This window comes from Chelonia mydas, chromosome 8 (genome assembly GCF_015237465.2).
Source record: "Chelonia mydas isolate rCheMyd1 chromosome 8, rCheMyd1.pri.v2, whole genome shotgun sequence".
NCBI lineage: Eukaryota > Metazoa > Chordata > Testudines > Cheloniidae > Chelonia > Chelonia mydas.
This window is the reverse complement of record NC_057854.1, coordinates 40902169-40930074: the sequence shown is the minus strand read 5'-3', so window position 1 is coordinate 40930074 and position 27906 is coordinate 40902169. Positions and strand designations below refer to the sequence as shown.

Sequence of the window (27906 nt, the reverse complement as noted above, 5' to 3'; positions counted from 1 at the left end):
AGAGACTAACCAGTTTATTTGAGCATGAGCTTTCGTGAGCAGTCGACAGGCACACAGCATAGAGCAGAGCTTGTTAGCACAGAAATCAGTGACTTTCAGCCAAGCCCATCTTGGGGGAATCCCGGACCTGGTGCCCTGGACTCCCCCCGCCCTGAGTCCCAAACAGGAGACTGACCAGTTCCAGTTGCCTGGCCCCAGACACGCCTGTTGCCCCTCCTCATTCCTTTGTCTCTTTCTCCCGGCCAGCAGGTCACTTGGTCTGCAGCAACACCTTCCGCTGATCCTTGCAGAGGTGGGGGCCCAGCCCTCAACTGCCAGGCTACAGAGAGTCACACACCCTCTTGGGCTGCTGCAATGATCACACACCCTCATCCCACCACCTAAATACTTGAGTAACACATAGGAGGAAACTGAGGCACGCACACAGTATTCAGAGAAGACATTAACAACATTCCCACTCTATCATAGCTAGCATAGCAACACTCACAGACTATAAAGGCCGAGGAGAACAGAGTTCACCACACCTTCAGGCCATCCATAGTAAGGCAGCAGTTTGTTTCCATGCTTCAGTCCCAGGGCCTTTCAGATGGATGTAGTTATGCTGGAAGGTGCTAGCAGCTGCCATCAGGTGGGTCTCAGACCCAAGGACAATCACAGACATCATTATGCTCTGTAAATGGAGCAACCAAGCCAGTCTATGTAGTAAAATGAGACGCAGCCAATGGGGGTGCCCGCGCAAGACACTGAGCCACGTGACCAGGCCAGAGGTAATGGAGATAGATTAACCGGGGTTTCCCTGGGTGCAGATGCAGGGGCTAGGCTCTCTGTTGCAGGTGGTGTGTGCTAGGGACAGAAAGCCTGGAGAAGGAGTTGTCAGCATGACCCTGAGAGGCAGTACAGGGGCAGATGTGAGGATCTGTGAGCAAGGAAACTGCCTGCTGTTTGTTTCTGCTGTGTTCAGGGTCACTGGATTGTGTGGCCACTCTTTGACACCAGGAATAGCCCTGACTTGTAGCAGCCAGTCCTCAGCCTAACGCAAACAACTCTGCAAGGCCCCAGATATTGTTAACCCCCTCAGACCAACTGGACAACACTAATTGGTTTGGTGCACTTAAGTTGTATTATAAGACAAATTCACATCCAGCCTAATATTTTGAGTCTCCTGGATGGGCCAAAGGAGGTGAAAACTCAAGGCACAGATTGGAAAAGGAATGTCCCATACTCTTGTTCTCAGCTGGCAGGAATTATTCCATCATTTATTATTTGTATGTTCATAGCACCTACAAACCTAGTCATGGATAAGGACCCCATTTTGCTAGGCACTGTACAAACAGGCCACAAACAGCCAATCCCTACCCCAAAGAGCGTCACAAGATACAAACATGGCTGCCTTAGAAAAACATGCCCAAGTCCTGCCTCTGGACACCAGAAACAGATTGTTAGGGGTGGAGGGAAAGCCTTTCCTAGTGGTTAGAGCTTTGGGGTTCAGGAGAGCTGGGCTGATTCTCTGGGTAACCTTCAGCATGTCACTTAACTCCCCAGCCTCAGAAAGGTTTTTAAACATGGCCACAGGCTCCTTCCAACTGCTGCCTATGCCTGCAGCTGCCAGCAGAGAGAGTCCCTGCAGAGCCCTGTGCCTGGGCCCAGGCCAGTAGGAGCAGCACTGCATGGGCAACGCCACATGGGGGCACACTGCACCCAGGAGGGCATGGAATGTGGCCTGGGACTTGCAGAGCCCCAGACCTTGGATGATATTCTGGGTGGTTTTGGGTGACTGGGAACAGTGAGGAGATGCTCCCCTTCATTCCAGAGGAATGAGATCTACAGGGGGTCTGAACTCCCCTGCTCTGCCGTTGCAGGGTTGCCATACACTGTGTGTACTGCATCAGTGAGACCATTACGAGACACTGTGTCAATTCTGGGGCCCACACTTCTACAAGGCTTCTGAGAAACTGAAAGGATTCGGAGAAGAGTCACGAGACTGATCTGAGGTCTGGCGATCCTGCCTGTGAGTGAGAGAGAAATTCAGCTCAATCTCTTTAGCTGATCGAAGAGAAGAAGGTTAAGAAACCACTTGATTATGGACAACAAGTGCGTGGGCAGATGATTTCTGAGAAAAGAGGGCTCTTAATTCTAGCAGACACAGGCAAAATGAGAGCCAAGAGCAGGAAGATCAAGCTAGATAAAGTCAGACTGGGAGAAAGTGGCAACTTATTTACAGTGAGGGTAAAACACCTTCTCAAGGGCTGTGGTGGATTCTTCCTCAGATGAAATCTTTCCATCAGGAGGTGGTGTTTCTTTCGAAAAGCTATGCTATAGGTCAAGCAGAAGCTATGGGCAGTAGCTGGGTGAAATTCCATGGCATGTCTTCTACAGCAGGTCAGACTAGATGCCCTAATGGCCTTACAATCTATGAATCTATAACCCCGGCTAGCTGGCTGTTCCAGACAGCAGGGCAGACCACCTTTTCCTGTGGTTGACCCTCACAAGCCTCCCTTAGGGGAAGGAGCCATCATTTAGGGTTGTGCTGCTTCTGTTCTGCTGCTGGGGGGCTGGGGTCTAAGCTGTTTTCATGCCCAAAGATCTCTTGCAGGCTGAGTTCCTTCTCCAAGGCTGGAATGCCCTTGTGCCGGATATACCGGGCCTTCCTGGCTTCAGCATACAACTCCAGAAACCCAGGCCTGCTGTGCATGGATCTGAGGTGGCTGCTGTCGGGGGCATAGGCATCTGTATCAGAGCTTAGCTTCTCATGGCCAAGGGAAGGCTTCCTTCTCCCTGTGCAGCTAGTGGGCTTGGGCATGGTGTCACTGCCATCCACATCGCTGGCCTCTGCCTGTCCATGGGGAAGCACTGTGGGGCCTGTACCCAGCTCTCCTTGGCTGCTGGTTTCTTCCTGCTCTGCCAGATTGGCAGAGATGTTCAGCCGCCTGGCGACGGAATATCTGAGGTCAGACAGGTTGATGTCTGTGATGGAGCTTGCAGCTTTAGCCTGGGTGCATGTTGAAGTCGATCCATGCCTTCCAGAGGACTCCTGTTCTGCATCATCCAGGATGTCACCGTTGCGTGTCTGATGCTGCAAGGGTGATTGGGCTGCCCGTGTGGGTCCCTCCATCTTGGGCAAAGTACTTCTCGGTGCTCTATAAAGGAGGGAAGAGAGAGGGGTGGAAACCTGTGCAGTCACTGACCAGCGGCTCTCCCTTAATCACCTCTCTTTGCTTGCCATCCTGACCCCAGTGACCATGACGGTGCCCAGCTGCTCTGCCCACCCATCGTGCATAGCTGCTCTGCCACGTGAGGCTACTTCACAGAGCCATGAGCACAGGTGTGTACCTGGCGTGGGTCACTCCTGTCCCTCACACCTGCCCCTTCTGCAGCGAGAGGGAGACCCTGGTGCACCAGGCTGCAGCCCCCTTTCCTGCTCCTCTAGAACCTTCTCCTCAGGTTCTGGCTGCACTTCTCCCCGCACCTCCTACTCTATGCACACCCCATCCATGGCCCCACAAAGTCACTAGACCTCTTTGCCACTACCTCCTGGCGCTGGCCACGGTGGCCGTCCATTGCACCAGGAGGAGGTTGTTGGATGAGGAGGTGCTCTGCACCTGTGGGGCCTATTTCTATTCCTCCCTCAGGTCACAACTCTGGGCAGAGTTCCTCTGGGCCACATCTGCTGGCTCCCTCAATGCCTTAGAGGAGCAGTGGGTGCTGTCCAGGGTTCTCTGCTCGCTGTCCCTCTCTGGCTCCCTGCTTATGATCCTGTGACCCTCACTCCCATCCTTGTTTTTCATTAGTTGTCTCCCGCATTCACTTGAGTCCTGGATCCAGTAGCTCCTCCCCTTAGGCTGTGGGAGGGACCTTCAGCTGTGGGTAGGCTTGTGCCCAACCACCTTCCCAGGACTTCAATAGGTGCTCTGCCAGGTGAGCCCAACAGGACTCCTCCAGCCAAGATTCCCGGTGCTCATATATATGGGCTGGGCATTGCTCCCTTTAGCCCAGACAGGCCATATTTTTCCAGTAAAAAAAATTCTTCTTTCAAAAAATGGGGACCTATCGGCAACACGCACACGTGTTTTTGCAAAGTGAGTTTGTGTACAGTGACATTTTTCATTGTTTGGAAAAATATTGAAGTGAAAAATGTATTTAAAAAGTACAACATTTTGGGGTATTTGCTACATTTTTTGTTTCAAAATTATTGTAAAATGCCCACTTAGTATATTTTACTCTCTCCCTGCCATTTTTTCACTGAAACAAAGGAGGAAAAGGTTAAAAATGAAAAGAAAGTGAGAAAATAGCACATTTTTTCACTTCATTACTTTTTGCACTGGCAAATATGAGAAAAGAAACAAAAAATGGAAAACCTGGTGTGTGTGAAATGTGGTAAGTGGATGTTTTTCCTCTTTCTCCCCTTTTCCCTCCATTTCCCTTTGTCTTGTCACTGAGTGTGACAGATTAAATAACATCAAGGGTTTGTTTCTTGTCACTTTTTGCTGTCTCTTTTCCTTTTTTCCTCTCTGTAACTTCAAAACACTCTCAAGCTTTGGCAGGAGCTCAGTTTGCCCTTTGCTGCTCTGCCCCTTACCAAAATCAGGGAAGTTTTGAAATTAGCGAGCAGTAAAAGGAAAAATGCTACAGGAATGAGTGTCAAGGGGGGAGGGATAGCTCAGTGGTAAGGGGGAGGGATAGCTCAGTGGTTTGAGCATTGGCCTGCTAAACCCAGGGTTGTGAGTTCAATCCTTGAGGGGGCCATTTAGGGATCTGGAGCAAAAATTGGGGATTGCTCTTGCTTTGAGCAGGGGGTTGGACTAGATGACCTCCTGAGGTCCCCTCCAACCCTGATATTCTATGATTCTATGGTACAAGTGGCTATGCCTCCACCCTGCCCTTTCCACGTTATTACAGTTATTGCACTCAACGGCAATGGGGGGGGGGAGGGAGGGGAGCAACACAAATTTGAAATGTCAAAAATCCAAAATTTTGAAGTTTTAAAAATTCAAAGATTTTTGAAAACTGTCATGAAATTTAAAAAAATATATAAAATAACCATGGTTCCATTTCACACCCTGTGATAAAGGGACAATGTCACCATTTCAACATGTTTTTCCAAGTTCTGACCAGTTCTGTTAGTCAGTAAGTGCCATCAGAAGCTGGTTTCATGTGTGGCTAACCTCCCCCAGGACAAGACACTCAGCCTGGGATAACCTTGTCCAGTCTGGGAGTTACCCTCTGCTCCCTTTACCACGTCCTGTGATGGGCATCTCCAGCCATAGGCTGCTTAGCATGTTTGTAACCATCTAACTCCCTCTTGTCACCCATCCCCATCCACCCTAAGGCTTACCCTGCCCAGGGGCAGGAGATGCCTGCAGCACTCAATACAGTCGTCACCCCTGTCTGGTTGGGCGCTGAGGTTTAATGGACATTTGTGTGTGGCGAGTGACTCTGGTTGCCAGGCTGCAGAGGAAGGTTACATTACACACATCCTTACCTCATTTGCTCTGCTCGGCTGTTGCTGTGCTGCTGCCCTGACAAAGTGGGGAGCGTGGGCAGAGCTGGCTTTTTACCAACCTCCTGGGAGAGGTCCCCTAGAGTGACATGGGCCTTCTTCCGGGAATTGCCTAGGACATGAGCAAACACTGATCACTAATCATGGAGAACACTGGGGAGCAGCGCAGGAGAGCCTGGGGCCACCCCTAGAAATGCACAGCTACCAAGGCACTGCTGAGGGCCAAGCTGGCTGGCTGGAAATCTTACCATCCATTTTGCCATTCCTTTTGGCTACCTCCACACGCTGTGTGCAATCCTCTCTTGTCACTGGGCCTTTCACCTGTGTCTCCCACCCTCAGCTGTGTGTTTTCTCCCATGCTGCCCCCAGCCACTTGGCACAGCCATCTAGTTCTCCCCTGCAAAGTGCTCTCTCCTCCTTAAAACCCAGCTGTTCACGCAGTCCCAGCCCTCCCCATTCTCAACATCAGTGCTCTCCGTCTTGGGCCTGATCGTTTGCCTGGGCAGTCTGACAGTGCCTTTGGGCACTGGCTTAGTCAATGTTTGCAAAGTGGCATGCACAGAAGCAATTTTGAAATCAAGTGATAATTCATAACTAAACCCAGACACTTATGCCAACCGTGTATGGCACCAATGGTATCATGAACAAACTTCCCAAATAAATCCAACTGCAGCATAAAAGATCTAGCAAACTTACTGTCACCACCAACCCACCATGTCCCTGGCTTCACTTGGTCTGGCGACAACCTAACTGACAGCCACATCTTCCAGAAACATTGCCTCCTCTTTCCACTTACACCCCTCAGCAGCTTAGAGCGCTGCAAAAATGCCCTAATGTGGAAATGCAAGGGCTGTGTGAGCTGCTCGTACACCTAACTTAGGAATGGAATTGATATTGACACAGGCAAGTTCCAGCATAGAAGACAGGCAAGTGCAGTACAGCTACGCAGCACAGACACCAATACCAAATATCCAGTGGCTCTTTAACTGGCCCTTTCTGCGGATTGCCTCACAGATTCTCTCCTTCACTCGCACTTCCCCCAATGCTTGGATTGCTAGTTTGCTGCTGGGCAGGATCTCTCCTCACTGCATGTCTAATTTTGGAGGGTTTCTTTGTTATTCATGCTGGGCTGGGGGCTCTATTTGGAGGAGATGGGAATGGAGCCTCACCTTGTTGCAGTCTCTGTATCTCCTTCTGGATCTGCCTCTGCTCTTTGATCATTGAATTTATGTGGTAGAGTCGTGCTTCCTCTAAGTCCTGCAGCCTATGGCTGAGCCGGGCTTCAACCTGCTTGAGATCCCGTCTCTCCAGCTCCCAGCGCCTGGATGGGTCTCCCTCTGCCATAGGTGTTTTGGACTGATGTATGATGCCAACAGCTGCTCCCCTCCCAGGCTGGAAAGTCCCAGATAAGAGCACAGCACCATGGAAGGGACCTGTCAAGGCTGATTCCCCATGCTGGCACTTTGAGTGCAGAAGGTGGGGGCCTGCAAGGGTTCTAAAAATTAATACTGGCCACTCCAGGCTTGTATTAAACTCCCAAGGTTACAGCTTCTCTCTGACCCTGGATGGGTAGATGCTGCCACCACCCAAGTGCAAAAAAAAAAAAGAAAACCCCTTTAGACCCAGGAAGGCGCACTTGGGAATTCCTCCCTGTCGGGTACCTTCAAGCCCTTTCACCACCCCCCTCCAGGGAAGAGCTGAGAAAGAAGTCAAAGGAAATCAGCTGTTGCCACCAACTAATTAAACAACATGCACAAACCTCTTAGGACACAAAAATCCTAATCCTGTTCTTAAAAAAGGTAAATTTTACTAAAAACAGAAAGAAAGAAAATACATCTGGAACTTAGGCTATTGCTAGATTTTTAAAAGAGCAAATATAATAATTAAGCATCAAGAATGGTTTTCTTGAGGTCCAGCTTAATGATTACAAGCAAAACAAAAGCATTTGGGGGTTAGCACAGAGAAGTCCAAAAGCCGTAAAGAAATAAAAGGGATAAACCTAATCACGTCTTCCTAGACATTTCCTGATCTACTTACACATCTGGGATTTCAAATGAGTAGTTTCTAGGTATGATTTAATGATTTTCCATACCTGGCTCAAGCTCTTACAGCATAGTCCAGCCCTGTCCCTGTTCTCCGGGAGAATAATCACACACGGACGAAAGGGAGCCTTGTTTCAATTTTAAAAAGTTCTAGCCTTCCCATTGGCTCTTTTGGTCAGGTGCCCACTCACTTCCTTTTACCTATGCACGCAGCCAGACTTTTTAACCCTTTATAGGTAAAGTAAGTAGAGAAGAGCTACCAAGAGGGATTTTATAGCTAACTGGCTGGCTGGGTGTCCATAAAAGGAAGCTACCCCTCCCACCCCACCCCCCCACACTGCCTCACCTTCATTTATCACAGGACCTGAAACAGGAAGAGCTCTGCAGGCTAAGGAGCACTTTGCCATGAGAGAATGTCTCCATCTCCCACCAGAGGACCTGAAGCACTTTACAGACCTGGCGGGCTTCACCCTCACCACACTGAAACAGCTATTCTCACCACCCTCAATTTGCCAAGGCAGAAAGCCGTTAGAAGACTCACTCAACAGACCAGTGTCACAGGCCATCTTTCCTTACCTAATATCACAGACAGTGCTTTAATCCCCTGACAGGGGGCATCTCCCAAAGATGGACTGATTTGGGATTGCTAGCCCTACGGAGTCCCCCCTTGGCTCAGTGAATGTTGGTACTGCCCCCGGTGCCCCAGTGTCACTGGGCCACTCCGGGTGAGGAGCATCTTGTGCAATGGGAAGGTTGAGATGTTTAAATGCACAAACACCATGACATGCTCATGGTGTGATTGCCATAAGCATATCCCCCCCCAGCCTCCACCTTACAGCCGTGGTGCAGCAGGGCCACTTGAGTGACAGGTCAGCTTTCAATTGAGGAGAGCTTTGCCTGTCACTGCTCTGCATGCACTCTACCAAGTAGACATTCCACCCTGGCGCCCGCAGCCATGGGCCCCTCCTCTTCGCAAGGGCGCTGTGAAAGCCTCCCTGTAGCTATTAAACTGTTGCCAGGTATTATATTGCTGAGAAGGCATTGCCAGTTTGTAACAGAGGCTCCACTGTGCAGAGGCTCAAGGGCAGCAGCAGCATACATCACCCTTATTGGAGTGTGTCATAAATATAAAGGGAAGGGTAACAACCTTCCTGTATACAGTACTATAAAATCCCTCCTGGCCAGAGGCACAATATCCTTTTACCTGTAAAGGGTTAAGAAGCTCAGGTAACCTGGCTGGCACCTGACCAAAGGGACCAATAAGGGGACAAGATACTTTCAAATCTGGTGGGGAGGGGAAGGCTTTTGTCTGTCTGTTCTGTGTGCTTGCCAGAGAGCGATCAAGAAAGCAAGCAATCCAACTACATTAGAATTAATAAGTACTAGCAAGGAAAGGCATTAGTTTACTTTTGTTTTGGCTTGTGATTTTCTCTATGCTGGTTTTCTTTTTGTAACTTTAAAGTTTTTGCCCAGAGGGAAATCCTCTGTGTTTTAAATCTGATTGCCCTGTGAGATTAGCTTCCCCTCTGATTTTACAGAGGTGCATCTTTTACCTTTTTTCTTTCTAATAAAGTTTTGTTTCTTTTAAGAGCCTGACTGATTTCTCTATTGTCCTAAGACCCAGGGGTTTGGGTCTGTGATCACTTTGTAACCAATTGGTTAAGATATTATTCTCAAGCCTCCTCAGGAAAGGGGGTGTAAGGGCTTGGGGTGATATTTTGGGGGAATAGGAACTCCAAGTGGTCCTTTCCCTGATGCTTTGTTAAATCACTTGGTGGTGGCAGCGTACCCTCCAAGGGCAAAGAGTTTGTGCCTTGGGGAAGTTTTACCCTAAGCTGGTAGAAATAAGCTTAGGGGGTCTTTCATGCGGGTCCTCACATCTGTACCCTAAAGTTCAGAGTGGGGAGGGAACCCTAACAGAGTGCCATGGGCTTCTCCAGCACGTAGGCAGCTCAGCTCAGCCACCAGCTCAGCCCACTCTGCCTGCTTAGCTCCCTGCTGTGAGTATTTCTAAGGTACCTGTCCCCTGGGTATCTAAGAGCTTAGCAAGGTTATTCCTTTCTCCTTGTTTGCTAAGGAGAAAAGCAAGTGTTCTCCTGTGGTGGGCAGGGCCTTCTCCTCCTCCTCCCTATTACTAACATTATCTATACAGTGTTGTTGCAGCCTGTCAGTCCCAGGATATTAGTGAGACAAGGTGGCTGAGGTAATATCTTTGATTGGACCTACCTCTGTTGGTGAGAGAGACAAGCTCTCCAGCTTACACAGAGCTCTTCCTCAGATCAGACCTCTTGGCTGCTCCTGTGGCTGCATGTTTTATACACAAGTCAGACCTGAGGAAGAGCTCTGTGTGGCTCGAAAGCTTTTTTCTCTCACCAGCAGAAGTTGATCTAATACAAAATATTCCCCTCCCCCTTGTCTCTCTCTGTAATTATCTATGTGTCTAGGGGTCCCTTCCAACCCTGATATTCTATGATTCTATGATTCTATGATGGCTGCTATCAGATCCCCCCTCAGTCTTCTAAACATGCCCTTTTTAAAAACTTTCCTCAGAGGTCAGCTTTTCTAAGCATTTGATCATTTTTGTTGCTCTCCCCTGGTCTCTCTCCACCTTATCCACATGTTTCCTAAAATGTGGTGCCCAGAAGGACGATGGGCATGGCTGGTTAGCTTCATTTTTTCTCTATATTCTGAATTTGACCCTGGTGCAGAGAATAATACAGCTTGCTAGGAAAATTCTTCAACAGGAAGTGCCCATGTTAGCATGGCCCACTTTATTCACTGAAATAAGCTGAGCTCAGAAGCTTCTGTATGGGTAGGGCTGGTGGAAAGTTTTTCATCAAAACTGTATTTTGATGGAAAAGTTTCAATTAAATGCAACTTTTCACTACGTGTCTGTTCGCAATGGAAAATTTTGACTTTTTGTTGAAAAACTGGACATCCAAACATCAACAAGTTTTTGGTTTTTAGTTGAAAACTGAAAATGTTCAATTTGGAAATGCCACTGCTGTGCTTCCCGGGAGTTTTAGTTTGGCTGCCTTATATCCCCATTTTGCTTTATGGGACAGGTTCCCCAGCCAGACTACATCTCCCACGACACATAGTGGCAACTCAGCAAGAGGGGAGAATATGGTGTATGATGAGAGACATAATCTGGCCAGGGAGTGCAGCTCATAGAGGAGAATGGAGGCATGAGGCACCCAAACTACAATGGCCAGGAGGCACTGTAGCAGTGGCGTTTCTGAGTTGCAACTTTCAGTTTTTAATAAAAAGATTTTGGCCATAAATGTAAAGTGTTCGATTTTTTTTACTGAAAAATTGAATTTTCCATGGAAAATGTTGACCTTTATATTTCTATATCATCTATATCTATATCAGCATGTTCATTTTTATCTTCCATGGGAAAAACCTCTTTTCTGATCAGCTCTACTTGTGGGTTAGCAGATCAAAACACTGGCAACCTTAGCAGTAAATCTTTGACCTCAGTGGCCCTGCTTAAAGGATATGACGCTGAGAGGGACCAAATCCAAGAGGTCTTTGGCTGGCTTCATTCACCATGAGCATGTAGCCTGAACCTGAGTGAAAGTTAAACTAGGAGGCTTTGTCCTGACAAAGCAGGGTGAGAGAGACATTGGAGAAAGCAAGCCTTTGTTCCTGGCTGTAACTGAATTCTGAGACCTGTATGGCCACTCAGTTCTGAAGGAGGCAACAGCCCCAGCTGCTTCCAAACCCAGCAGCATAGATTTGTGGCCCTGGTAGAAACGGTGCCCACTGTTAATACAGAGAGGGAATCCTGTGGAGAGAAGTCCTAACCCTTCCAAATGACCCATCTCCTCCAGGCCAGGTGTTATCCCGATCTGGACCAGCAGAGAAGCTGGCACCTCGGCTATAATTTGTTGTTAGAAACTGATGCTGGTTACAGATTGTTTCTAGAGAAGCAGTAGGGAAAGCATGAGGATGTGTGTACTATGTGTTTGACCTATCACAGGGAGCCAGGCCTGGGAGGAGGGAGGGGAAGGTTTTATCAGGGAAGGGCTAAAATGTGGACTAGAGTCTCTCTAGTCTAGTGATTTCATTGCCAGCCTGAAGGGGAGCCAGGTAAATCATGAGCACTGACCTTCTTAGATCAACAGCGTATGTTAGTCCAAGGAAGACAATAGGATGTTTTCAGGCAGGTTTAAATGATGCTGTTCTGTGAGCTAACATACAGCCAGTAAGTCACTGTGCCACTTCCAACCCGCAGGCACCCACCCACGGGGCACAGAGCACACCTGTGCTAGTCAAGCACTGCACAGACAGGTGCAGTAAAAGCACCTGCCTATGCACCTTCCTCTCAGTCTGCAGCAACCCATCTATGGAAGCCCTGGCTGCCCCACATAAAACTTTGCCAATGCACCTCAACCCTGACTGGCAGCCCTCCAGCTATGCCAGTCTCCCCTTCCATCTCTCACCTGCTGACCTATTACTATTATTGGTATATATTGTACTGTGGTAGCCCTAGGAGCCCCAGTCATGGATCTCACCGGTGCCACTGGCCCTCTATCTTGACTTTATCAGGCCTTGTTGGAGCCTCTCCCACCCCCAGTTCTGCCAACATACCTCACTCCTGGCTCTGGAGTACTAACAGACACTTCAGTGTATGCAGAGGCTATTTGATCTTTTGTTGAGAAGTGTTTACTTTACACTGAGCTGAGGCGTTCCCTTGGACTTCCTAGTCTCTTGTAAACTGGAGGTGATTGAAGCAGGCACTGTTCCCTCTAAGTTGTGCCCATGTGCGCGTGCACACAGATCTTAAACCCTGCGCACACGGCGAAACACAGCGTGCACTTCGGCTTCGGCTTTTTTTTTTTTTTCTTTGGCGGTGGCGCTCCGGCTTTTATTTATTTTTAGCAAAATTCGGCGGCGGCACAGAAAAAATTTTTTGCGCACACAGCCTGTTAAAAATTAGAGGGAACATTGGCAGCAGGGGGGTGAGTTTCTTGCAGACACTTGAGCAATGGGCTCTGTTGTCCTGGATTCTTACCGAGGTGTCAATAAGATGCTCCCAGTGTAAACAAGACACTCTCTTCCAGTCCAGCTCTGGATCACCCCCACCCAGTCCGCCCACACACACGCCATTATTTCTGCTTTCTGCACAAACAGCTCTGTCCGTGGATTCCTGCATGACCTCCTGCATTTCCAGCCCTCACCCTAGCAGGGTAGCCCAGCTCTGACCCACAGCAGCGTTGGTTATTCCAAGAGACAGAGGGACAGCCCTTCAGATAGAACACGAAAGGGTCCAATTCTTCTCTCCCATACACTGGTGTGTGCTGCGTGGGTTAATGAGTGTGCAGAGAGGCCATAACTGGGAGCCACTGGAGATGGAAGTTTTGGGGTGATTTTCTTTGGTTTGGTCAAAAAAATTGGTCAAAAAATTTATACCAAAACAGTCTCAGTATTGCCAATGTCAAGAGATCAAAACTGATGGACTGGACACCAAAAAACAACCAGACTACATGATGGTTTGTGGTCTGTCCTTTGATTGCTGAATGCCCCCTTCCCAGTCCCAGTGCGTGTGGGAGACAGTGTTGCCAATGTTCCAGATATATTGGATCAGGGGATTCCGGCCCCTGCTGCAGGAGCTCTTGCAGGGCTGGCCTTACCATGAATTTGCGGATGATACTAAACTGGGAGGAGTGGTAGATACGCTGGAGGGGAGGGATAGGATACAGAAGGACCTAGACAAATTGGAGGTTTGGGCCAAAAGAAATCTGATGAGGTTCAATAAGGATAAGTGCAGGGTCCTACACTTAGGATGGAAGAATCCAATGCACCGCTACAGACTAGGGACCGAATGGCTAGGCAGCAGTTCTGCAGAAAAGGACCTAGGGGTGACAGTGGACGAGAAGCTGGATATGAGTCAGCAGTGTGCCCTTGTTGCCAAGAAGGCCAATGGCATTTTGGGATGTATAAGTAGGGGCATAGCGAGCAGATCGAGGGACGTGATCGTTCCCCTCTATTCGACACTGGTGAGGCCTCATCTGGAGTACTGTGTCCAGTTTTGGGCCCCACACTACAAGAAGGATGTGGATAAATTGGAGAGAGTCCAGCGAAGGGCAACAAAATGATTAGGGGTCTAGAGCACATGACTTATGAGGAGAGGCTGAGGGAGCTGGGATTGTTTAGTCTGCAGAAGAGAAGAATGAGGGGGGATTTGATAGCTGCTTTCAACTACCTGAAAGGGGGTTCCAAAGAGGATGGCTCTAGACTGTTCTCAATGGTAGCAGATGACAGAACGAGGAGTAATGGTCTCAAGTAATGGTTTAGATTGGATATTAGGAAAAACTTTTTCACTAAGAGGGTGGTGAAACACTGGAATGCGTTACCTAGGGAGGTGGTAGAATCTCCTTCCTTAGAGGTTTTTAAGGTCAGGCTTGACAAAGCCCTGGCTGGGATGATTTAACTGGGAATTGGTCCTGCTTCGAGCAGGGGGTTGGACTAGATGACCTTCTGGGGTCCCTTCCAACCCTGATATTCTATGAGGCGAACTGAGGCATCCGCCTCAGGTGCCAGACTGTGGGGGGTGCCACTAGGACCCAGAGTGTAAAAAATTGTGTCTGCTGTTGGTGCAGATGTATTCTCTCTGCTCTAGATGCACAGAGACGGTGGAGTGCTGTGCTGGAGGAAGGAGGGCACAAGAGACATAACAGGAAGACAGGAGAAAAGGTGAGAGGGAATAACAGAAAGCAGCAGGAACTGCAGGGAGAGAGAGGAGGAGGAGGAACCTCTTATGTACCTCTCTAGCACCCCCAGGAGCCTGGACTGATTAACACCAGCTTCTCAGGGAGCTTCCTGTTTCCTGCTGCTTCCCTGAATCCACTTGAGGAGAACAGGCAGTCAACTGAAGTAGTAGCAGCCAGTTAGGCCCTTAAGACGCTGATATCTTCCCTCACTCAGGCCCTGCTACCAGCCTGCTTATTTGTCCCCTTCAATTGAGTGTTGAGAGCCATTATAGCTGGCACAGAACAGCATTCATGAGTGAAAGAAGAAAACGCCCCTCTGGGGCAGCATTCAGAAAAAGAAGAAAAGCTTCATTTGCTTTCTTATCTAAGCAGGAAGGAGCTCTCCTGAGATACATAGACACAAATGTTCACAGTGAGCCTTCCGGCCCCAGTGAGGATGTGAGTGGTGAGGAGATGCCTGATCTTCCAGTTAGTCAGAGTGCAGGTAACCTGGCAGCCACTGCAGCATCCATATCTCCATCTCAAATGGATGTAACCATGCACATTCCTGAAGAAAACTGTAGATCAGAGAAGAGTGGGGTGGAGGCACAAAAAACAGCTGCTGCTGAGTTTAGTTCCTTAAGTCAAGATGATCCAGGTCTGTGGACCCACTTGAGCAGTAGCCTGAGGGAGTTCCTTGTGCTGCATGGGCCACAGCAAGTGAAAAACTTCATGTTCCCCAAAGACAATGAAAATAGAAGTTTCCATCCAACACATTACTGGCGTGAAATCCCCAATGGTGACAAAGTGGAGAGGCCATGCCTTATGTACTCAAAAACCCAGAATGCTGCATACTGTTTTTGTTGCAAATTCTTCCAGTCTAATGTTCCAGCCACATTGGGTTCTACAGGAACAAAGGACTGGAAAAATCTGGCTCGAAATCTGGCATGCCATGAGAAGGCAGCAAATCACCAGAGAGCATTCCAAAGGTAGAAAGAGCTTGAGATGAGACTAAGGTTAAAGGCCACCATAGATGATCAGCATCAAGAGAAGATTGCATCAGAGTCTCTTTACTGGCAAAATGTTCTGAAAAGGCTCATTGCCATTGTCAGAATGCTTGCTACCCAAAATCTAGCACTGCGTGGCACTTCAGATCAGCTGTATTGTCAAACAATGGAAATGTCCTTAAAAATTGTGGAGCTGATGGCTGAGTTTGATGCTGTACTCCAGGAGCATCTAAGAAGAGTCACCACCCAAGAAATGTACACACACCACTACCTTGGAAAAACAATTCCAAATGAGATCATACACTTACTGGCAACAACAGTCAAAACAGAAGATTGTGGCAGATCTGAAGTCAGCAAGATATTACTCTGTTATTCTGGAGTGCACACCTGACATCAGCCATACGAAACAAATGACTTTAATGGTGCATTTTGTAATGACAACAGAACCTAGTGAAAATGTCCCTGCAATGGTGACTGTCATAGAGCATTTTCTATAATTTATTGACATTGATGATACTACAGGAGCTGGTATGACAAATGTGCTTCTTAAAAAGCTGGAAGATAGGGGAATTGCGATAGCTGACATGAGAGGTCAGGTCTACGATAATGGTGCCAACATGAGAGGAAAGAACAAAGGAGTGCAGACACGGATCCGAGAGTTAAACCCTCAAGCTTTTTTTTGTCCCATGCAGTTCTCATTCATTGAACTTGGTGGTCAGTGAGCGCAGCATCAGCTTCTAGCGAGGCTGCTGAATTTTTTAATGTAATTCAAAGCATCTATGTATTTTTCTCTGCATCAACTCATCGATGGCAAATTTTGACAGCAACATCTGGGAAACATCCTCTCTGACACTGAAACCACTAAGTGCCACATGATGGGAAAGTCAAGTGAAGATGATAAAGCCTACCAAACACCAAATTGGGAAGATAGATGATGCCATAGTTGCCATTATGGAGGATAATGCTATGACAGGAACTGTTTGTGGGAGAACAGTGGCAGAGGGAAATGGAATCACCAGAAACATACATAACTTCAAATTTCTGTGTGGCTTAGTGTTGAGGCATGACATACTGTTTGAAATAAATGTGGTAAGCAAGTGACTCCAAGGTGTTGACCTTGATATATCTGGAGCAATGGAACAACTGGACAAAGCAAAGTCATACCTACAGTCTTACCGGTCAGATGAGAGATTTTAAAATGTTCTGAAGAGTGCACAGAAGTTGGCAGAGGAACTTCACGCTGAAGTTATTTTCCCACCCATTCAAGAATACAAGAGTCACCGAAGAAGAAGACATTTTGATTAAGAGGCATGGGATAATCCCATAAGAGACTCTGTCAAGGTTCCTTCCCCACTCTGAACTCTAGGGTACAGATGTGGGGACCTGCATGAAAACCTCCTAAGCTTATTTTTACCAGCTTAGGTTAAAACTTCCCCAAGGTACAAACTATTTCCCTTTTTCCCTTGGACTTTATTGCTGCCACCACCAAGCATCTAACAGATATATAACCGGGAAAGAGCCTGCTTGGAAACGTCTTTCCCCCCAAAATCCTCCCCAAACCCTACACCCCCTTTCCTGGGGAAGGCTTGATAAAAATCCTCACCAATTTGCATAGGTGAACACAGACCCAAACCCTTGGATCTTAAGAACAATGAAAAAGCAATCAGGTTCTTAAAAGAAGAATTTTAATTAAAGAAAAAGTAAAAGAATCACCTCTGTAAAATCAGGATGGTAAATACCTTACAGGGTAATCAGATTCAAAACATAGAAAATCCCTCTAGGCAAAACCTTAAGTTCCAAATGACACAAAAACAGGAATCTACATTCCATTCAGCACAGCTTATTTTCTCAGCCATTTAAACAAACAGAATCTAACACATATCTAGCTAGATTACTTACTAAGTTCTAAGACTCCATTCCTGTTCTGTCCCCGGGAAATGCATCACACACACACACAGACAGAAAGAGAGACTTTGTTTCTCCCTCCCTCCAGCTTTTGAAAGTATCTTGTCTCCTCATTGGTCATTTTTGGTCAGGTGCCAACGAGGTTATCCTAGCTTCTTAACCCCTTTACAGGTGAAAGGGTTTTTTCCTCTGGCCAGGAGGGATTTGAAGGTGTTTACCCTTCCCTTTATATTTATGACACGCCCCCCCAAATCACAGATAGGGTGAAACGCTGGCTGTGATTTCTTCCTGGAGCTCTAGGAGAAAACAGAGTTAATAAGACACATGCATCTCTAAATATACTACCAAGTATATAAAGACTAACAATATTTTCCACATCTCAAGGACGATTTTAACCAGTTGATTCTGGGAAACTTTCACAGGAGAGTGCATCAGCCACTTTGTTAGAAGTTCCTGAGATGTGTTGGATGTCGAAATCAAAATCTTGGAGAGCTAAACTCCACCAAATAAGTTTTTTGTTATTTCCCGTGGCAGTATGAAGCCACTGTAGCGCAGCATGGTCGGTTTGCAGGTGGAAACGCCGTCCCCAAACATATGGGCGTAGCTTTTCCAGAGTGTAGACAATGGCGTAACATTCTTTTCACTGACTGACCAGTTGCTTTCCCTCTCAGACAGCTTCTTGCTGAGAAACACTACAGGGTGGAATTCTTGATCCGGTCCTTCCTGCATTAAAATGGCTCCCACACCACGCTCGGACGCATCGGTGGTTACTAGGAACAGTTTGTCAAAGTCTGGGGCCCTTAGTACAGGGTCAGACATGAGTGTCGCTTTAAGCTGGTTAAAGGCCTTCTGATACTCTTGGGTCCACTGAACGGCATTTGGCTGTTTCTTTTTGGTTAGGTCTGTCAATGGGGTGGCGATTTGGCTGTATTGCAGTACAAATCGCCTTTAATAACCGGCCAAGCCTAAGCAGGATTGAACCTGTTTCTTTGACTTTGGGACAGGCCACTTTTGGATAGCATCCACTTTGGCCTGTAGGGAGTTGATAGTTCCTTGACTATTGGATATTAGGAAAAACTTTTTCACCAGGAGGGTGGTGAAACACTGGAATGGGTTACCTAGGGAGGTGGTGGAATCTCCTTCCTTAGAAGTTTTTAAGGTCCGGCTTGGCAAAGCCTTGGCTGGGATGATTTAATTGGGGATCGGTCCTGCTTTGAGCAGGGGGTTGGACTAGATGACCTCCTGAGGTCCCTTCCAACCCTGATATTCTATGATTCTATGACCCACCTGGTGTCTAAGGTAAGTCACTCTGTTTAGGCCTATTTGACACTTCTTAGCCTTAACAGTTAGTCCGGCCTCCCGTATGTGCGCGAAGACTTTTTGTAGATGTTCCAGGTGTTCTGCCCAGGAATCCGAAAATATGGCCACATTGTCAAAGTAGGCGACTGCATATTCTCCCAATCCCGCTAGGAGACCATCTACAAGTCTTTGGAAGGTGGCGGGTGCATTCCGCAGCCCGAAAGGGAGTACATTAAATTCATACAGCCCGACAAGTGTGGTGAAGGCTGACCTTTCCTTGACGGATTCATCTAGCAGTACCTGCCAGTACCCCTTGGTTAAGTCCAAGGTAGAGATGAACTGGGCCCATCTCAGTTTCTCTCATAGTTCATCTGTGCGTGGCATTGGATAGTTGTCTGGGCGAGTTACAGCATTTAGCTTACGGTAATCCATGCAAAAACATATCTCCCCATCTGGTTTGGGAACTAGAACCACTGGAGATGCCCATGCACTGCCAGAGGGGCGGATTACACCCATCCTGTAACATATCCTGGATCTCCCGGTCTTTAGCAGTTTTAGCTTGAGGAGACACCCAGTAAGGTTGGACTTTAATTGGGTGAGCATTACCTGTGTCAATGGAGTGGTATGCCCGTTCAGTCAGTCCTGGGGTGGCTGAGAATGTCGGCGCGTAGCTAGTGCACAGCTCCTGGATCTGCTGTCGCTGCATACGCCCAAGGGTCATGGAGAGGTTCACCTCTTCCACACCACCAGCACTTTTCCCTTCGTAGTAGACACCTTCAGGCCACTCAGCGTCGTCTCCTCCCTGGGCTGTAAACTGACAAACCTTTAATTCTCTGGAATAAAAGGGTCTTTAGAGAATTAATATCGGTAATACCTTAGGCTTTCGGTTGGAGGTGGGAATGCTATGAGAAAATTAACAGCTCCCAGGCGCTCCTGGACTGTGAATAGCCCTTCCCACGACGGTTCCATTTTATGGGCCTGGAGCGCCTTTAAGACCATGACCTGGTCCCCTACTTTGAAGGAATGCTCTCCGGCATGTTTATCATACCAGGCTTTTTGCTCTTTTTGAGCATCCTGTAGGTTTTCTTTAGCAAGGGCTAGAGAGGTTCAGAGGGTGTTTTGTAGGTTGGTTACAGTCCAGAATGTTAGTTCCTGGAGAAGGTGTAAATCCCTCCCATTGCTGCTTCACCAACTGTAATGGCCCCTTAACCTCACGGCCATATACAAGTTCAAATGGGGAAAACCCTAAACTGGGATGTGGTACAGCTCTGTAGGCAAAGAGCAACTGCTGCAACACTAGGTCCCAATCATTGGAGTGCTCATTTATAAATTTACATATCATGGCCCCCAAAGTTCCATTAAACTTCTCCACCATGCCATTTGTTTGATGGTGGTAAGGAGTGGCAACCAAGTGATTTACCCCATGAGTTTCCCAAAGGCTTTCCATAGTTCCTGCCAGAAAATTAGTTCCTGCATCTGTGAGGATGTCGGAGGGCCAACCTACCCTGGCAAAAATGTCTGCTAGTGCCTGGCACACACTTTTAGCCCTGGTGTTGCTTAGAGCTACTGCTTCCAGCCATCGGGTGGCAAAATCCATGAAAGTCAGTATGTACTGCTTTCCTCTGGGTGTCTTTTTCGGAAAAGGACCCAGAATATCCACAGCTACTCGCTGAAATGGAACTTCAACGATGGGGAGTGGCTGGAGAGGGGCTTTGACCTGGTCTTGGGGTTTTCCCCACTTTTTGGCATACCTCACAAGACCGGACATAGGTAGAAACATCCTTGCCCATTCCCTCCCAGTGGAATGACCTCCCCAAATGGTCTTTTGTCCTGTTCACCCCAGCATGGCCACTAGGATGATCATGGGCTACGCTCAAGAGCTTGACCCGGTACTTAGTTGGAACTACCAACTGTCTCTGAGGATGCCAGTCTTCCTGGTGTCCACCAGAAAGAGTTTCCTTGTATAAAAGTCCTCTTTCTACAACAAACCTGGATCAATTAGAAGAGCTGAGAGGCGGTGGGTTGCTCCGTGCCGCCGTCCAAGCTCTCTGGAGGCTTTCATCTGCTCCCTGTTTGGTCTGGAACTGTTCCCTTGATGCTGGAGACATCAGTTCCTCATTGGATTGTGGACCTATGCTTGGTCCCTCTGGAAGCAATGTAGGGAATGGGGCTGTTTCCGTGGACTGTGAACCGCTCTCCACTGGTGCACTATGTTGGGGTTCAGGCTCCAGCTGAGCCTCTTGTGTAGGGTTATGGCTGCTGCTGGTTCAGGTTCGGTGGGGCCCTCTGGTGTTGGGGTTGCAAGTACTGGGTTCAGTGCTGGCAATGGGTCTGGTGCTAGTTCCGCCAGTTCTGGTTCTGGGACTGGCTCCGTCTGGGTCTCTGGGACTGGATCCACTACTGCTGTTGCAGACATTGGCCTGGGATCCGGGTCCATCACCTCTGACCGGGTCCTGATAAAAGTTTCCGGAACAGAGCTAGGCCTCACAGCTTGTTTAGCCTGGCTGCGGGTGACCGTTCCCACCCTCTTGGCCCGCTTCACATGATTGGCCAAGTCTTCCCCCAACAGCATGGGGATGGGATAATCATCATAGACTGCAAAAGTCCACATTCCTGACCAGCCCTTGTACTGGACAGGCAACTTGGCTGTAGGCAAATTGAAAGAGTTGGACTTGAAGGGTTGAATCGTCACTTGGATCTCTGGGTTGATTAAATTGGGGTCCACTAAGGAAGCATGGATAGCCGACACTTGTGCTCCAGTGTCCCTCCATGCGGTGACCTTCTTCCCGCCCACACTCAAAGTTTCCCTCTGCTCCGAGGGTATCTGGGAGGTATCTGGGCCTGAGGACCTCTGGTGTGATTCTGGTGCAATGAACTGTAATCTGTTGGGGTTCTTGGGGCAGTTGGCCTTTACATGCCCCAGCTCGTTACATTTAAAACATCGTCCAGCTGATGGGTCACTGGGGCGAGGTGGGTTGCTGTAGAATGGGGTGGCGGGACGAGAAGGTGGCTGGAGGGTTCCTTGGGGGGTAGGTGGGGCCTTGGGCTGCCCCCGGTAGTAGGGTCTGGTCTGAGGTTGTCCCTTCTGGTATCCACTCCAACTGCGACCAGTTTTTTTCTTTTCTGCCACCTCCACCCATTTGGCTCCAATCTCCCCTGCCTTGATTACAGTTTTGGGCTTCCCATCTAGGATATATCTTTCTATTTCCTCAGGAACTCCCTCTAAGAACTGCTCCATTTGCATTAGGAAGGGCAAATCTTCTGGAGATTTAACACTTGCTCCTGATATCCCGGCATCCCAATGTTTCATAATGTGGTAGGCATGTCGGGTAAATGACAAGTCTGGTTTCCACCTTAGCGCTCTGAACCACCAATGGGAATGCTTGGGTGTTAGCACTATTCTGACTCTCGCCTTGGTTTTAAACAGTTCATACTTGTTCATATGTTCCTTAGGCATTCAGCCGCCACCTCAGCTAAGGGTCCACTGAGCTGCAGCCTCAGCTCTACCATTTATTGGTCTGTAGAGATGCTGTACCCAAGGCAGGCCTTTCGAAGTTTTCTAAGAAGGCCTCGGTATCATCGCCTGCCTTGTAGATGGGGAACTTTCTGGGTTGGGAAGTGGTACCTGGAGAAGGATTGCTAGGGTTTGTTGGTATATTCTGCTGAGCCTTTGCCTTCTCCATCTCCAGTTCATGCTTCCTCTCTTTTTCCTTCTCCATCTGTCTGAGTTCTACCCTCTTTCATGTTCCTTTTGTCTTTCCTCAGCCTCAAATCTGGCTAATTCCAGCTTCTGTTGAACAGTGCAGTCTGTCATCCTAACTTCTCTGTTTTAACTAACTTTACACCCGAGAGTTAGAAAGAAAAAAAAAAACTTGGCTTGTAAAATTTTGCTGTGCTGTCTGGATACCTATGTTCTCTGATAGTCATTGTCAGCCTACAGAAAAATCCTTAAAAAAAAACAAACCTAACACCTTTGTCTCCATGTAAATAGGCAGAAAACCCCTCTAGTTGCTCTTAGGGAAAAAAAACTTCTTCAGGTCTGTGAAGACTTATGAATTTCCCTGCAGGAGGTTAACTACCCTTCCTTTAGGTAGAGAAAACTCCAGCTCACAAAAGACAATCCTCTTTTGTCTCTGCTCTGGCCCCCAAGCAGAGAAAAAAAACAACCTCTAACTGCTTTCAGCTTAAAACCTGCTTTCCAGCAGCCCAAAGGGAAAAAAATATTTCCTTTTAAAAATCATAGAATATCAGGGTTGGAAAGGACCTCAGGAGGTCATCTAGTCCAACCCCCTGCTCAAAGCAGGATCAATCCCCAATTTTTGCCCCATATCCCTAAATGGCCCCCTCAAGGATTGAACTCACAACCCTGGGTTTAGCAAGCCAAAGCTCAAACCACTGAGCTATCCCTTCCCCGTCATCTGTGCTTCTGGTTCAAAAATCTCAAATTGATCTCAAAATGATTTCAAGTTAATCCCACCGCTCTGCCACCATGTCAAGGTTCCTTCCCCACTCTGAACTCTAGGGTACAGGTGTGGGGACCTGCATGAAAACCTCCTAAGCTTATTTTTATCATCTTAGCTTAAAACTTCCCCAAGGTACAACTATTTTCCTTTTTCCCGTTGGACTTTATTGCTGCCACCACCAAGCATCTAACAGATATATAACCGGGAAAAGCCTGCTTGGAAACATCTTTCCCCCCAAAATCCTCCCCAAACTCTACACCCCCTTTCCTGGGGAAGGCTTGATAAAAATCCTCACCAATTTGCATAGGTGAACACAGACCCAAACCCTTGGATCTTAAGAACAATGAAAAAGCAATCAGGTTCTTAAAAGAAGAATTTTAATTAAAGAAAAAGTAAAAGAATCACCTCTGTAAAATCAGGATGGTAAATACCTTACAGGGTAATCAGATTCAAAACATAGAGAATTCCTCTAGGCAAAACCTTAAGTTACAAAAAGACACAAACAGGAATCTACATTCCATTCAGCACAGCTTATTTTCTCAGCCATTTAAACAAACAGAATCTAACGCATATCTAGCTAGATTACTTACTAAGTTCTAAGACTCCATTCCTTTCTGTTCCCGGCAAATGCATCACACACACAGACAGAGAGAGACTTTGTTTCTCCCTCCCTCCAGCTTTTGAAAGTATCTTGTCTCCTCATTGGTCATTTTGGTCAGGTGCCAGCGAGGTTATCCTAGCTTCTTAACCCTTTACAGGCCAGGAGGGATTTTAAAGGTGTTTACCCTTCCCTTTATATTTATGACAGACCCCAATCAACAATTCAAAGTTGAATTCTTTAACCAGGTGCTAGATTGTGCAATACAGCCAGTTGAAGAATGTTTCATGCAGCTCAAGGAACAGTATATTTGCGATGTGGTATGATATTCCAAAACTCCTCACTATACCTGAAGAAGACCTACACCAGCAATACAGGGCACTAGAGACAGTGTTGGCGCATGATGACATGCGCAATATTGATGCGAGTGATTTAGGTGATGAACTGAAAGCCCTTTCAAGATACATTTCAGCAGGATCAACTCCAAAGGCTGTTCTGGAATATATGTGCACAAATAAGATGACCACCCTCTTTCCAAATGCTTTTGTTGCTCTGCGCATTCTTCTAACACTTCCTGTAAGAGTTGTCAGTGGAGAACGCAGCTTCTCCAAGCTGAAGTTAATAAAAACACATCTACGCTCCACAATGACACAGGAGAGGCTGGTCGGCCTTGCAGCCATCTCAGTAGAGCATGAACTGGCTCAGACTGTGGACCTTCAGCAGGAAGCAGTTCAAATCTTTGCAACCAAGAAGGCACGGAAAGCACCACTTTGATTATTCAAATAGATAAAAATGCCCGTGTTTACTATGCAGACAAGAAAAGTTACATTTGCTGTCCAGGCATTTGAAAGTTAAGTGTTACTTATAATTTTTGAACAAGGCATTTTAAGTTGTTAGTTCTCCTTTATTGGGGTAGGTAGCAGAACAGTAACCATGAGAGGAGTAGAACAGGAAGAAGGCAGAACTGAGACGTTTCAAAGTTTTGGCCCAAGCGAGGGGGCATGGGGGCGTCATTTGAGCTCCCCGCCTCAGGTGCCAAAATGTTGTGGGCCAGCCCTGAGCTCTTGCCCCAGAAGTAGCCATCCCTCAGCCTCTCCTCTGCTCCTCTTGGGGCACTTCACACCAGTCTCCCAGGGCTGGGGTGGAGGCTGCATAGGGTCCCCTCTCTTGCCAAGGTGTGGGGGAGGCTCCAGGGGCTCCTCACACCCTTTCCCCTTGCCCAGGCATGTGCTGCAGGGGAGCCAACTCCTCCCTGTTGCTCATGGTTGGGGGGAGCCAGCCTGAGGTTCTTGGCTCTTTGCACCCCGCTCCCTTGCCATGAAAATAACTTCAGGTTGCGGAGGGAAGGAGGGAGAATAAGCTATAATTACAGCAACTCTGATTGATTGCTGTACCCCAGGAGGCAAGTGGGGCAGGTATCCAATCAAAGGGCTCAAATTCACTAGTGAGCTGGAGCTTCTCACATAATTGCCAACTGGCTCCAGCCCCAGCCAAAATCCCGTGACTTGCAGAAGAGCCACAAGAGCTGGGGCAGGGCGTTCTGCCATCAGAAAGGAGTCTGCCATGACTGCAGCATCCCCAGCAGGGATCTTCTGTCAGGAAAATCAACATCAAACATTTTGTTTAATTTCCTATCAATGTTAATCTCTGTTTCCAACTGAGCCACTGCAGTGCCTCATGGGAACTATTGTGGGTCCAGGTCCCTCGTGCCGCTATTCACCATTATGGGAGTTGCTCCCAGGCTGGACTACATTTCCCATGTTGCACTGCAGTTTTTCCCTGTGGCTGAGCCCCTGTAGTGCATCATGAGAGATGTAGTTCAGCTAGGCATTGGGGCCCATAGGGAGAATGAGGGCATGAATCCCTGGCCGTGCTTTAGCGCTCCTTGATTTTGTATAGCACAGAAGCATATAGATATCCTGCTGCTAGACATTAGCTACAAACCTGCAGGTTGGAAGAACAGAGCAGTAGTGGGTGAGTTGGGGAGGAGAGGTGATGTGACCTTTGGGTTACTGGGTTTATATTACAGCTGGGGATTATTTGACTAAGCATTTTTTATTAGAAAAATCCCAATTTGTTGAAAACAAAACTTTTAATGGAAATGTGATGCTTTTGATGGAACTTCTCTTGGAAAAATTTCTTAAAGCCAGAATGGAATTTCTGGTCAAAACCAAGGAAAGAGAAAGACACTCCACAATAGTCAACTTTTTAGTGTACTCTACTGGCCAGCTCAGAATGGGGATGGGAACCAGGGTCTCCCACAAAGCCCTGCAAGGGTTGCCAGGTGTCCGGTTTTTGACCGGAACACCTGGTTGAAAAGGGACCCTGGTGGCTCTGGTTGGTGGTGCAGCCACGGCCTGGGGCTGAGGCAGGCTCCCTGCCTGCCCTAGCTCCACGCGGCTCCTGGAAGCAGCCGCCAGGTCCCTGCAGCCCCTAAGCACATGGGCAGACAGGAAGACTCCGTGTGCTGCCCCTGCCCCAAGTGCTGGCTCCGCAGCTCCCACTGGCCGGGAACAGTGACAAATGGGAGCTGCGGGGGCCAGCGCACAGACCCTTTCTGGCCATCGATGCGCCTAGGGGCTGCAGGGACCTGGCGGCTGCTTCCTGGGAGCCACAGTAAGGGCTGCTGGAACCCTGCACCCCAAATCCCATCCTGCACCCCAACCCCCTGCACCAGCCTTGAGCCCTCTCCTGCACTCCAAATCCCACCCCAGAGCCCACACCCCAAGCCAGAGCCCTCACCCCCCCTCGCACCCCAACCTCCTGCCCAGTCCTCTCCAGCACCTCAAACCCCTCATCCGCGGCCCCACCCCAGAGCCTGCACCCACAGCCAGAGCCCTCACCCCCCTCTAACACCCCAACCCCCCTGTCCCAGCAAGTGAGTGAGGGTGGGGAAGAGCAAGCGACAGAGGGAGGGGGGATGGAGCAAGCAGGGGCGGAGCCTCGAAGATTAGAAAGTTGGCAACCCTAAGCCCAGGGCTAGTAGCTATTTTAGGCTCTTGTGCTCTCTCCTGCTGGAGCTATTCCACTTTGTATAAATAATTAACTATTAATTGGATCAGCAAGAAAGACTGACTCTAGCTTGGTAATTAGGTATTCATCAAGGATGTGAGAGACCCACATTTAAATCAGGCAGTCCTGATAGGAAGCTAGAAACTGGATCTCCTCTACACATGGTGAATGCCCTCATCACTGGGCTACCAGCTATAAGAGGGTAGGAGGATTTGGAAGTTTCTTGTTTAATCACAGAAAAATGTGAAAGGACTCTGTTTCATCCTGATATGGATTTATGAAATGGAATTCCTGTTTTCCAGCCAGCTCTAGTTCACATTGTCTAGACGGCCTTTGTAGCCTTGTACTGAAGGTTTCAGAAAGAGAGCCCATCTTCCCGGAATGGACGAGCTTTTGGATTCCAAAGATCGAACTCTGTGTGTGTGTGTTGGGGGGGAGCGAGGGAGGCAGGGGGTGTACGGTTGCTATAGTAAAAGCCGATCAAAGCCCCTTTGAACAAACCACAATCTGTTCCTTTAATGTGAAACGTGGATTCTAGGAATACGCCAGGAACCCTCTCACACAACAGGAGACTTTGGAGCTGGCGGTGGGGCCACTGCCAGGCCTCAGCCCAGACTAGAAAGCGAAGTCCCAAGACAGTGTAAGGAAAGCCTGCTCTTGCCATATGTAAAGCCCACAGCTTTGCTAGTTACTCATCCTGAGCTCACGGTTGTGAAAGCAAAGCCTGCACCGCTGGCAGGAACAGACCCTGACAGAGGTGACAAGTGATGAAGCCAAAGGGACAGGGGAATGGGAGTTAGGAGCTTACAGAGCAGGGAGGGAAACGCGCAGGCACAGTGCCCAGTAGGTGAGGCGCTGCTATGCCCTACTCCTGGGCCCCACTGCAGGGCTAATGCCACTGCTAGGCAGGCCTGAGGGCGCAGGGACAGCACAGGTACTTACCTGATCGGGAGCTAGGAGAGAGTGGCTGTTTCCAAGCAGAGCAGGGAGCTGGACAGGATCAGGCTCACAGCTCAGGGCATAGATGCAGCACTGGAGCAGGGAGTTTTCTGAAGTCAGGCTCACTCCTCCTTTGCATGGTTCACTCCTTCCCTCTCATTGGCCTGCCGGGAAGAGCCCACGCCCCTGACCGCAGGACACAGCAAAGAAACACCTAAAGCACCTGCAGCTGCCGGGAGGCTGGCAGCCTCTTTGTCTCCCTCCCAGCATGATGGGAGCAGCTCTGCCTGGCCCCACAGACCAGCCTGCCCCCGCCCTGCAGCGGGACTGCTCAAGTCACTATTGTTCCTTCCCCAGCCGCAGCATGCTTGTTTTGTGGCTCTGCTGCTGCCTGGAGATGGCTAATCACCTAGGAGGTGGAGGCTGGGCTGGGGCCAGACACAGCA

At 48.4% G+C, this 27906-nt stretch overlaps 1 protein-coding gene across 3 annotated transcripts; it reads right to left on the bottom strand.

The window, feature by feature from the left end:
- Positions 1 to 27717, bottom strand: CCDC190 (coiled-coil domain containing 190). 3 transcript variants are annotated; one of them, XM_027818690.3, is made up of 4 exons: positions 7590 to 7637; positions 6667 to 6889; positions 5480 to 5609; positions 1 to 3137 (listed from the first exon to the last, which is right to left on the bottom strand). In XM_027818690.3, exons 2-4 carry the CDS (start codon positions 6839 to 6841, stop codon positions 2513 to 2515), a joined length of 930 nt encoding a protein of 309 aa, XP_027674491.2. In that variant the 5' UTR covers positions 6842 to 6889; positions 7590 to 7637; the 3' UTR covers positions 1 to 2512. The 3 variants fall into 3 exon arrangements, with proteins under 3 accessions (XP_027674491.2, XP_043408912.1, XP_037763717.1); XM_043552977.1 differs by lacking the exon at positions 7590 to 7637 and adding an exon at positions 27464 to 27717 and having other exon boundaries at positions 78 to 3137; positions 6667 to 6981; XM_037907789.2 differs by lacking the exon at positions 7590 to 7637 and adding an exon at positions 27464 to 27717 and having other exon boundaries at positions 78 to 3137.
- Between the last annotated feature and the right edge of the window lie 189 nt (positions 27718 to 27906).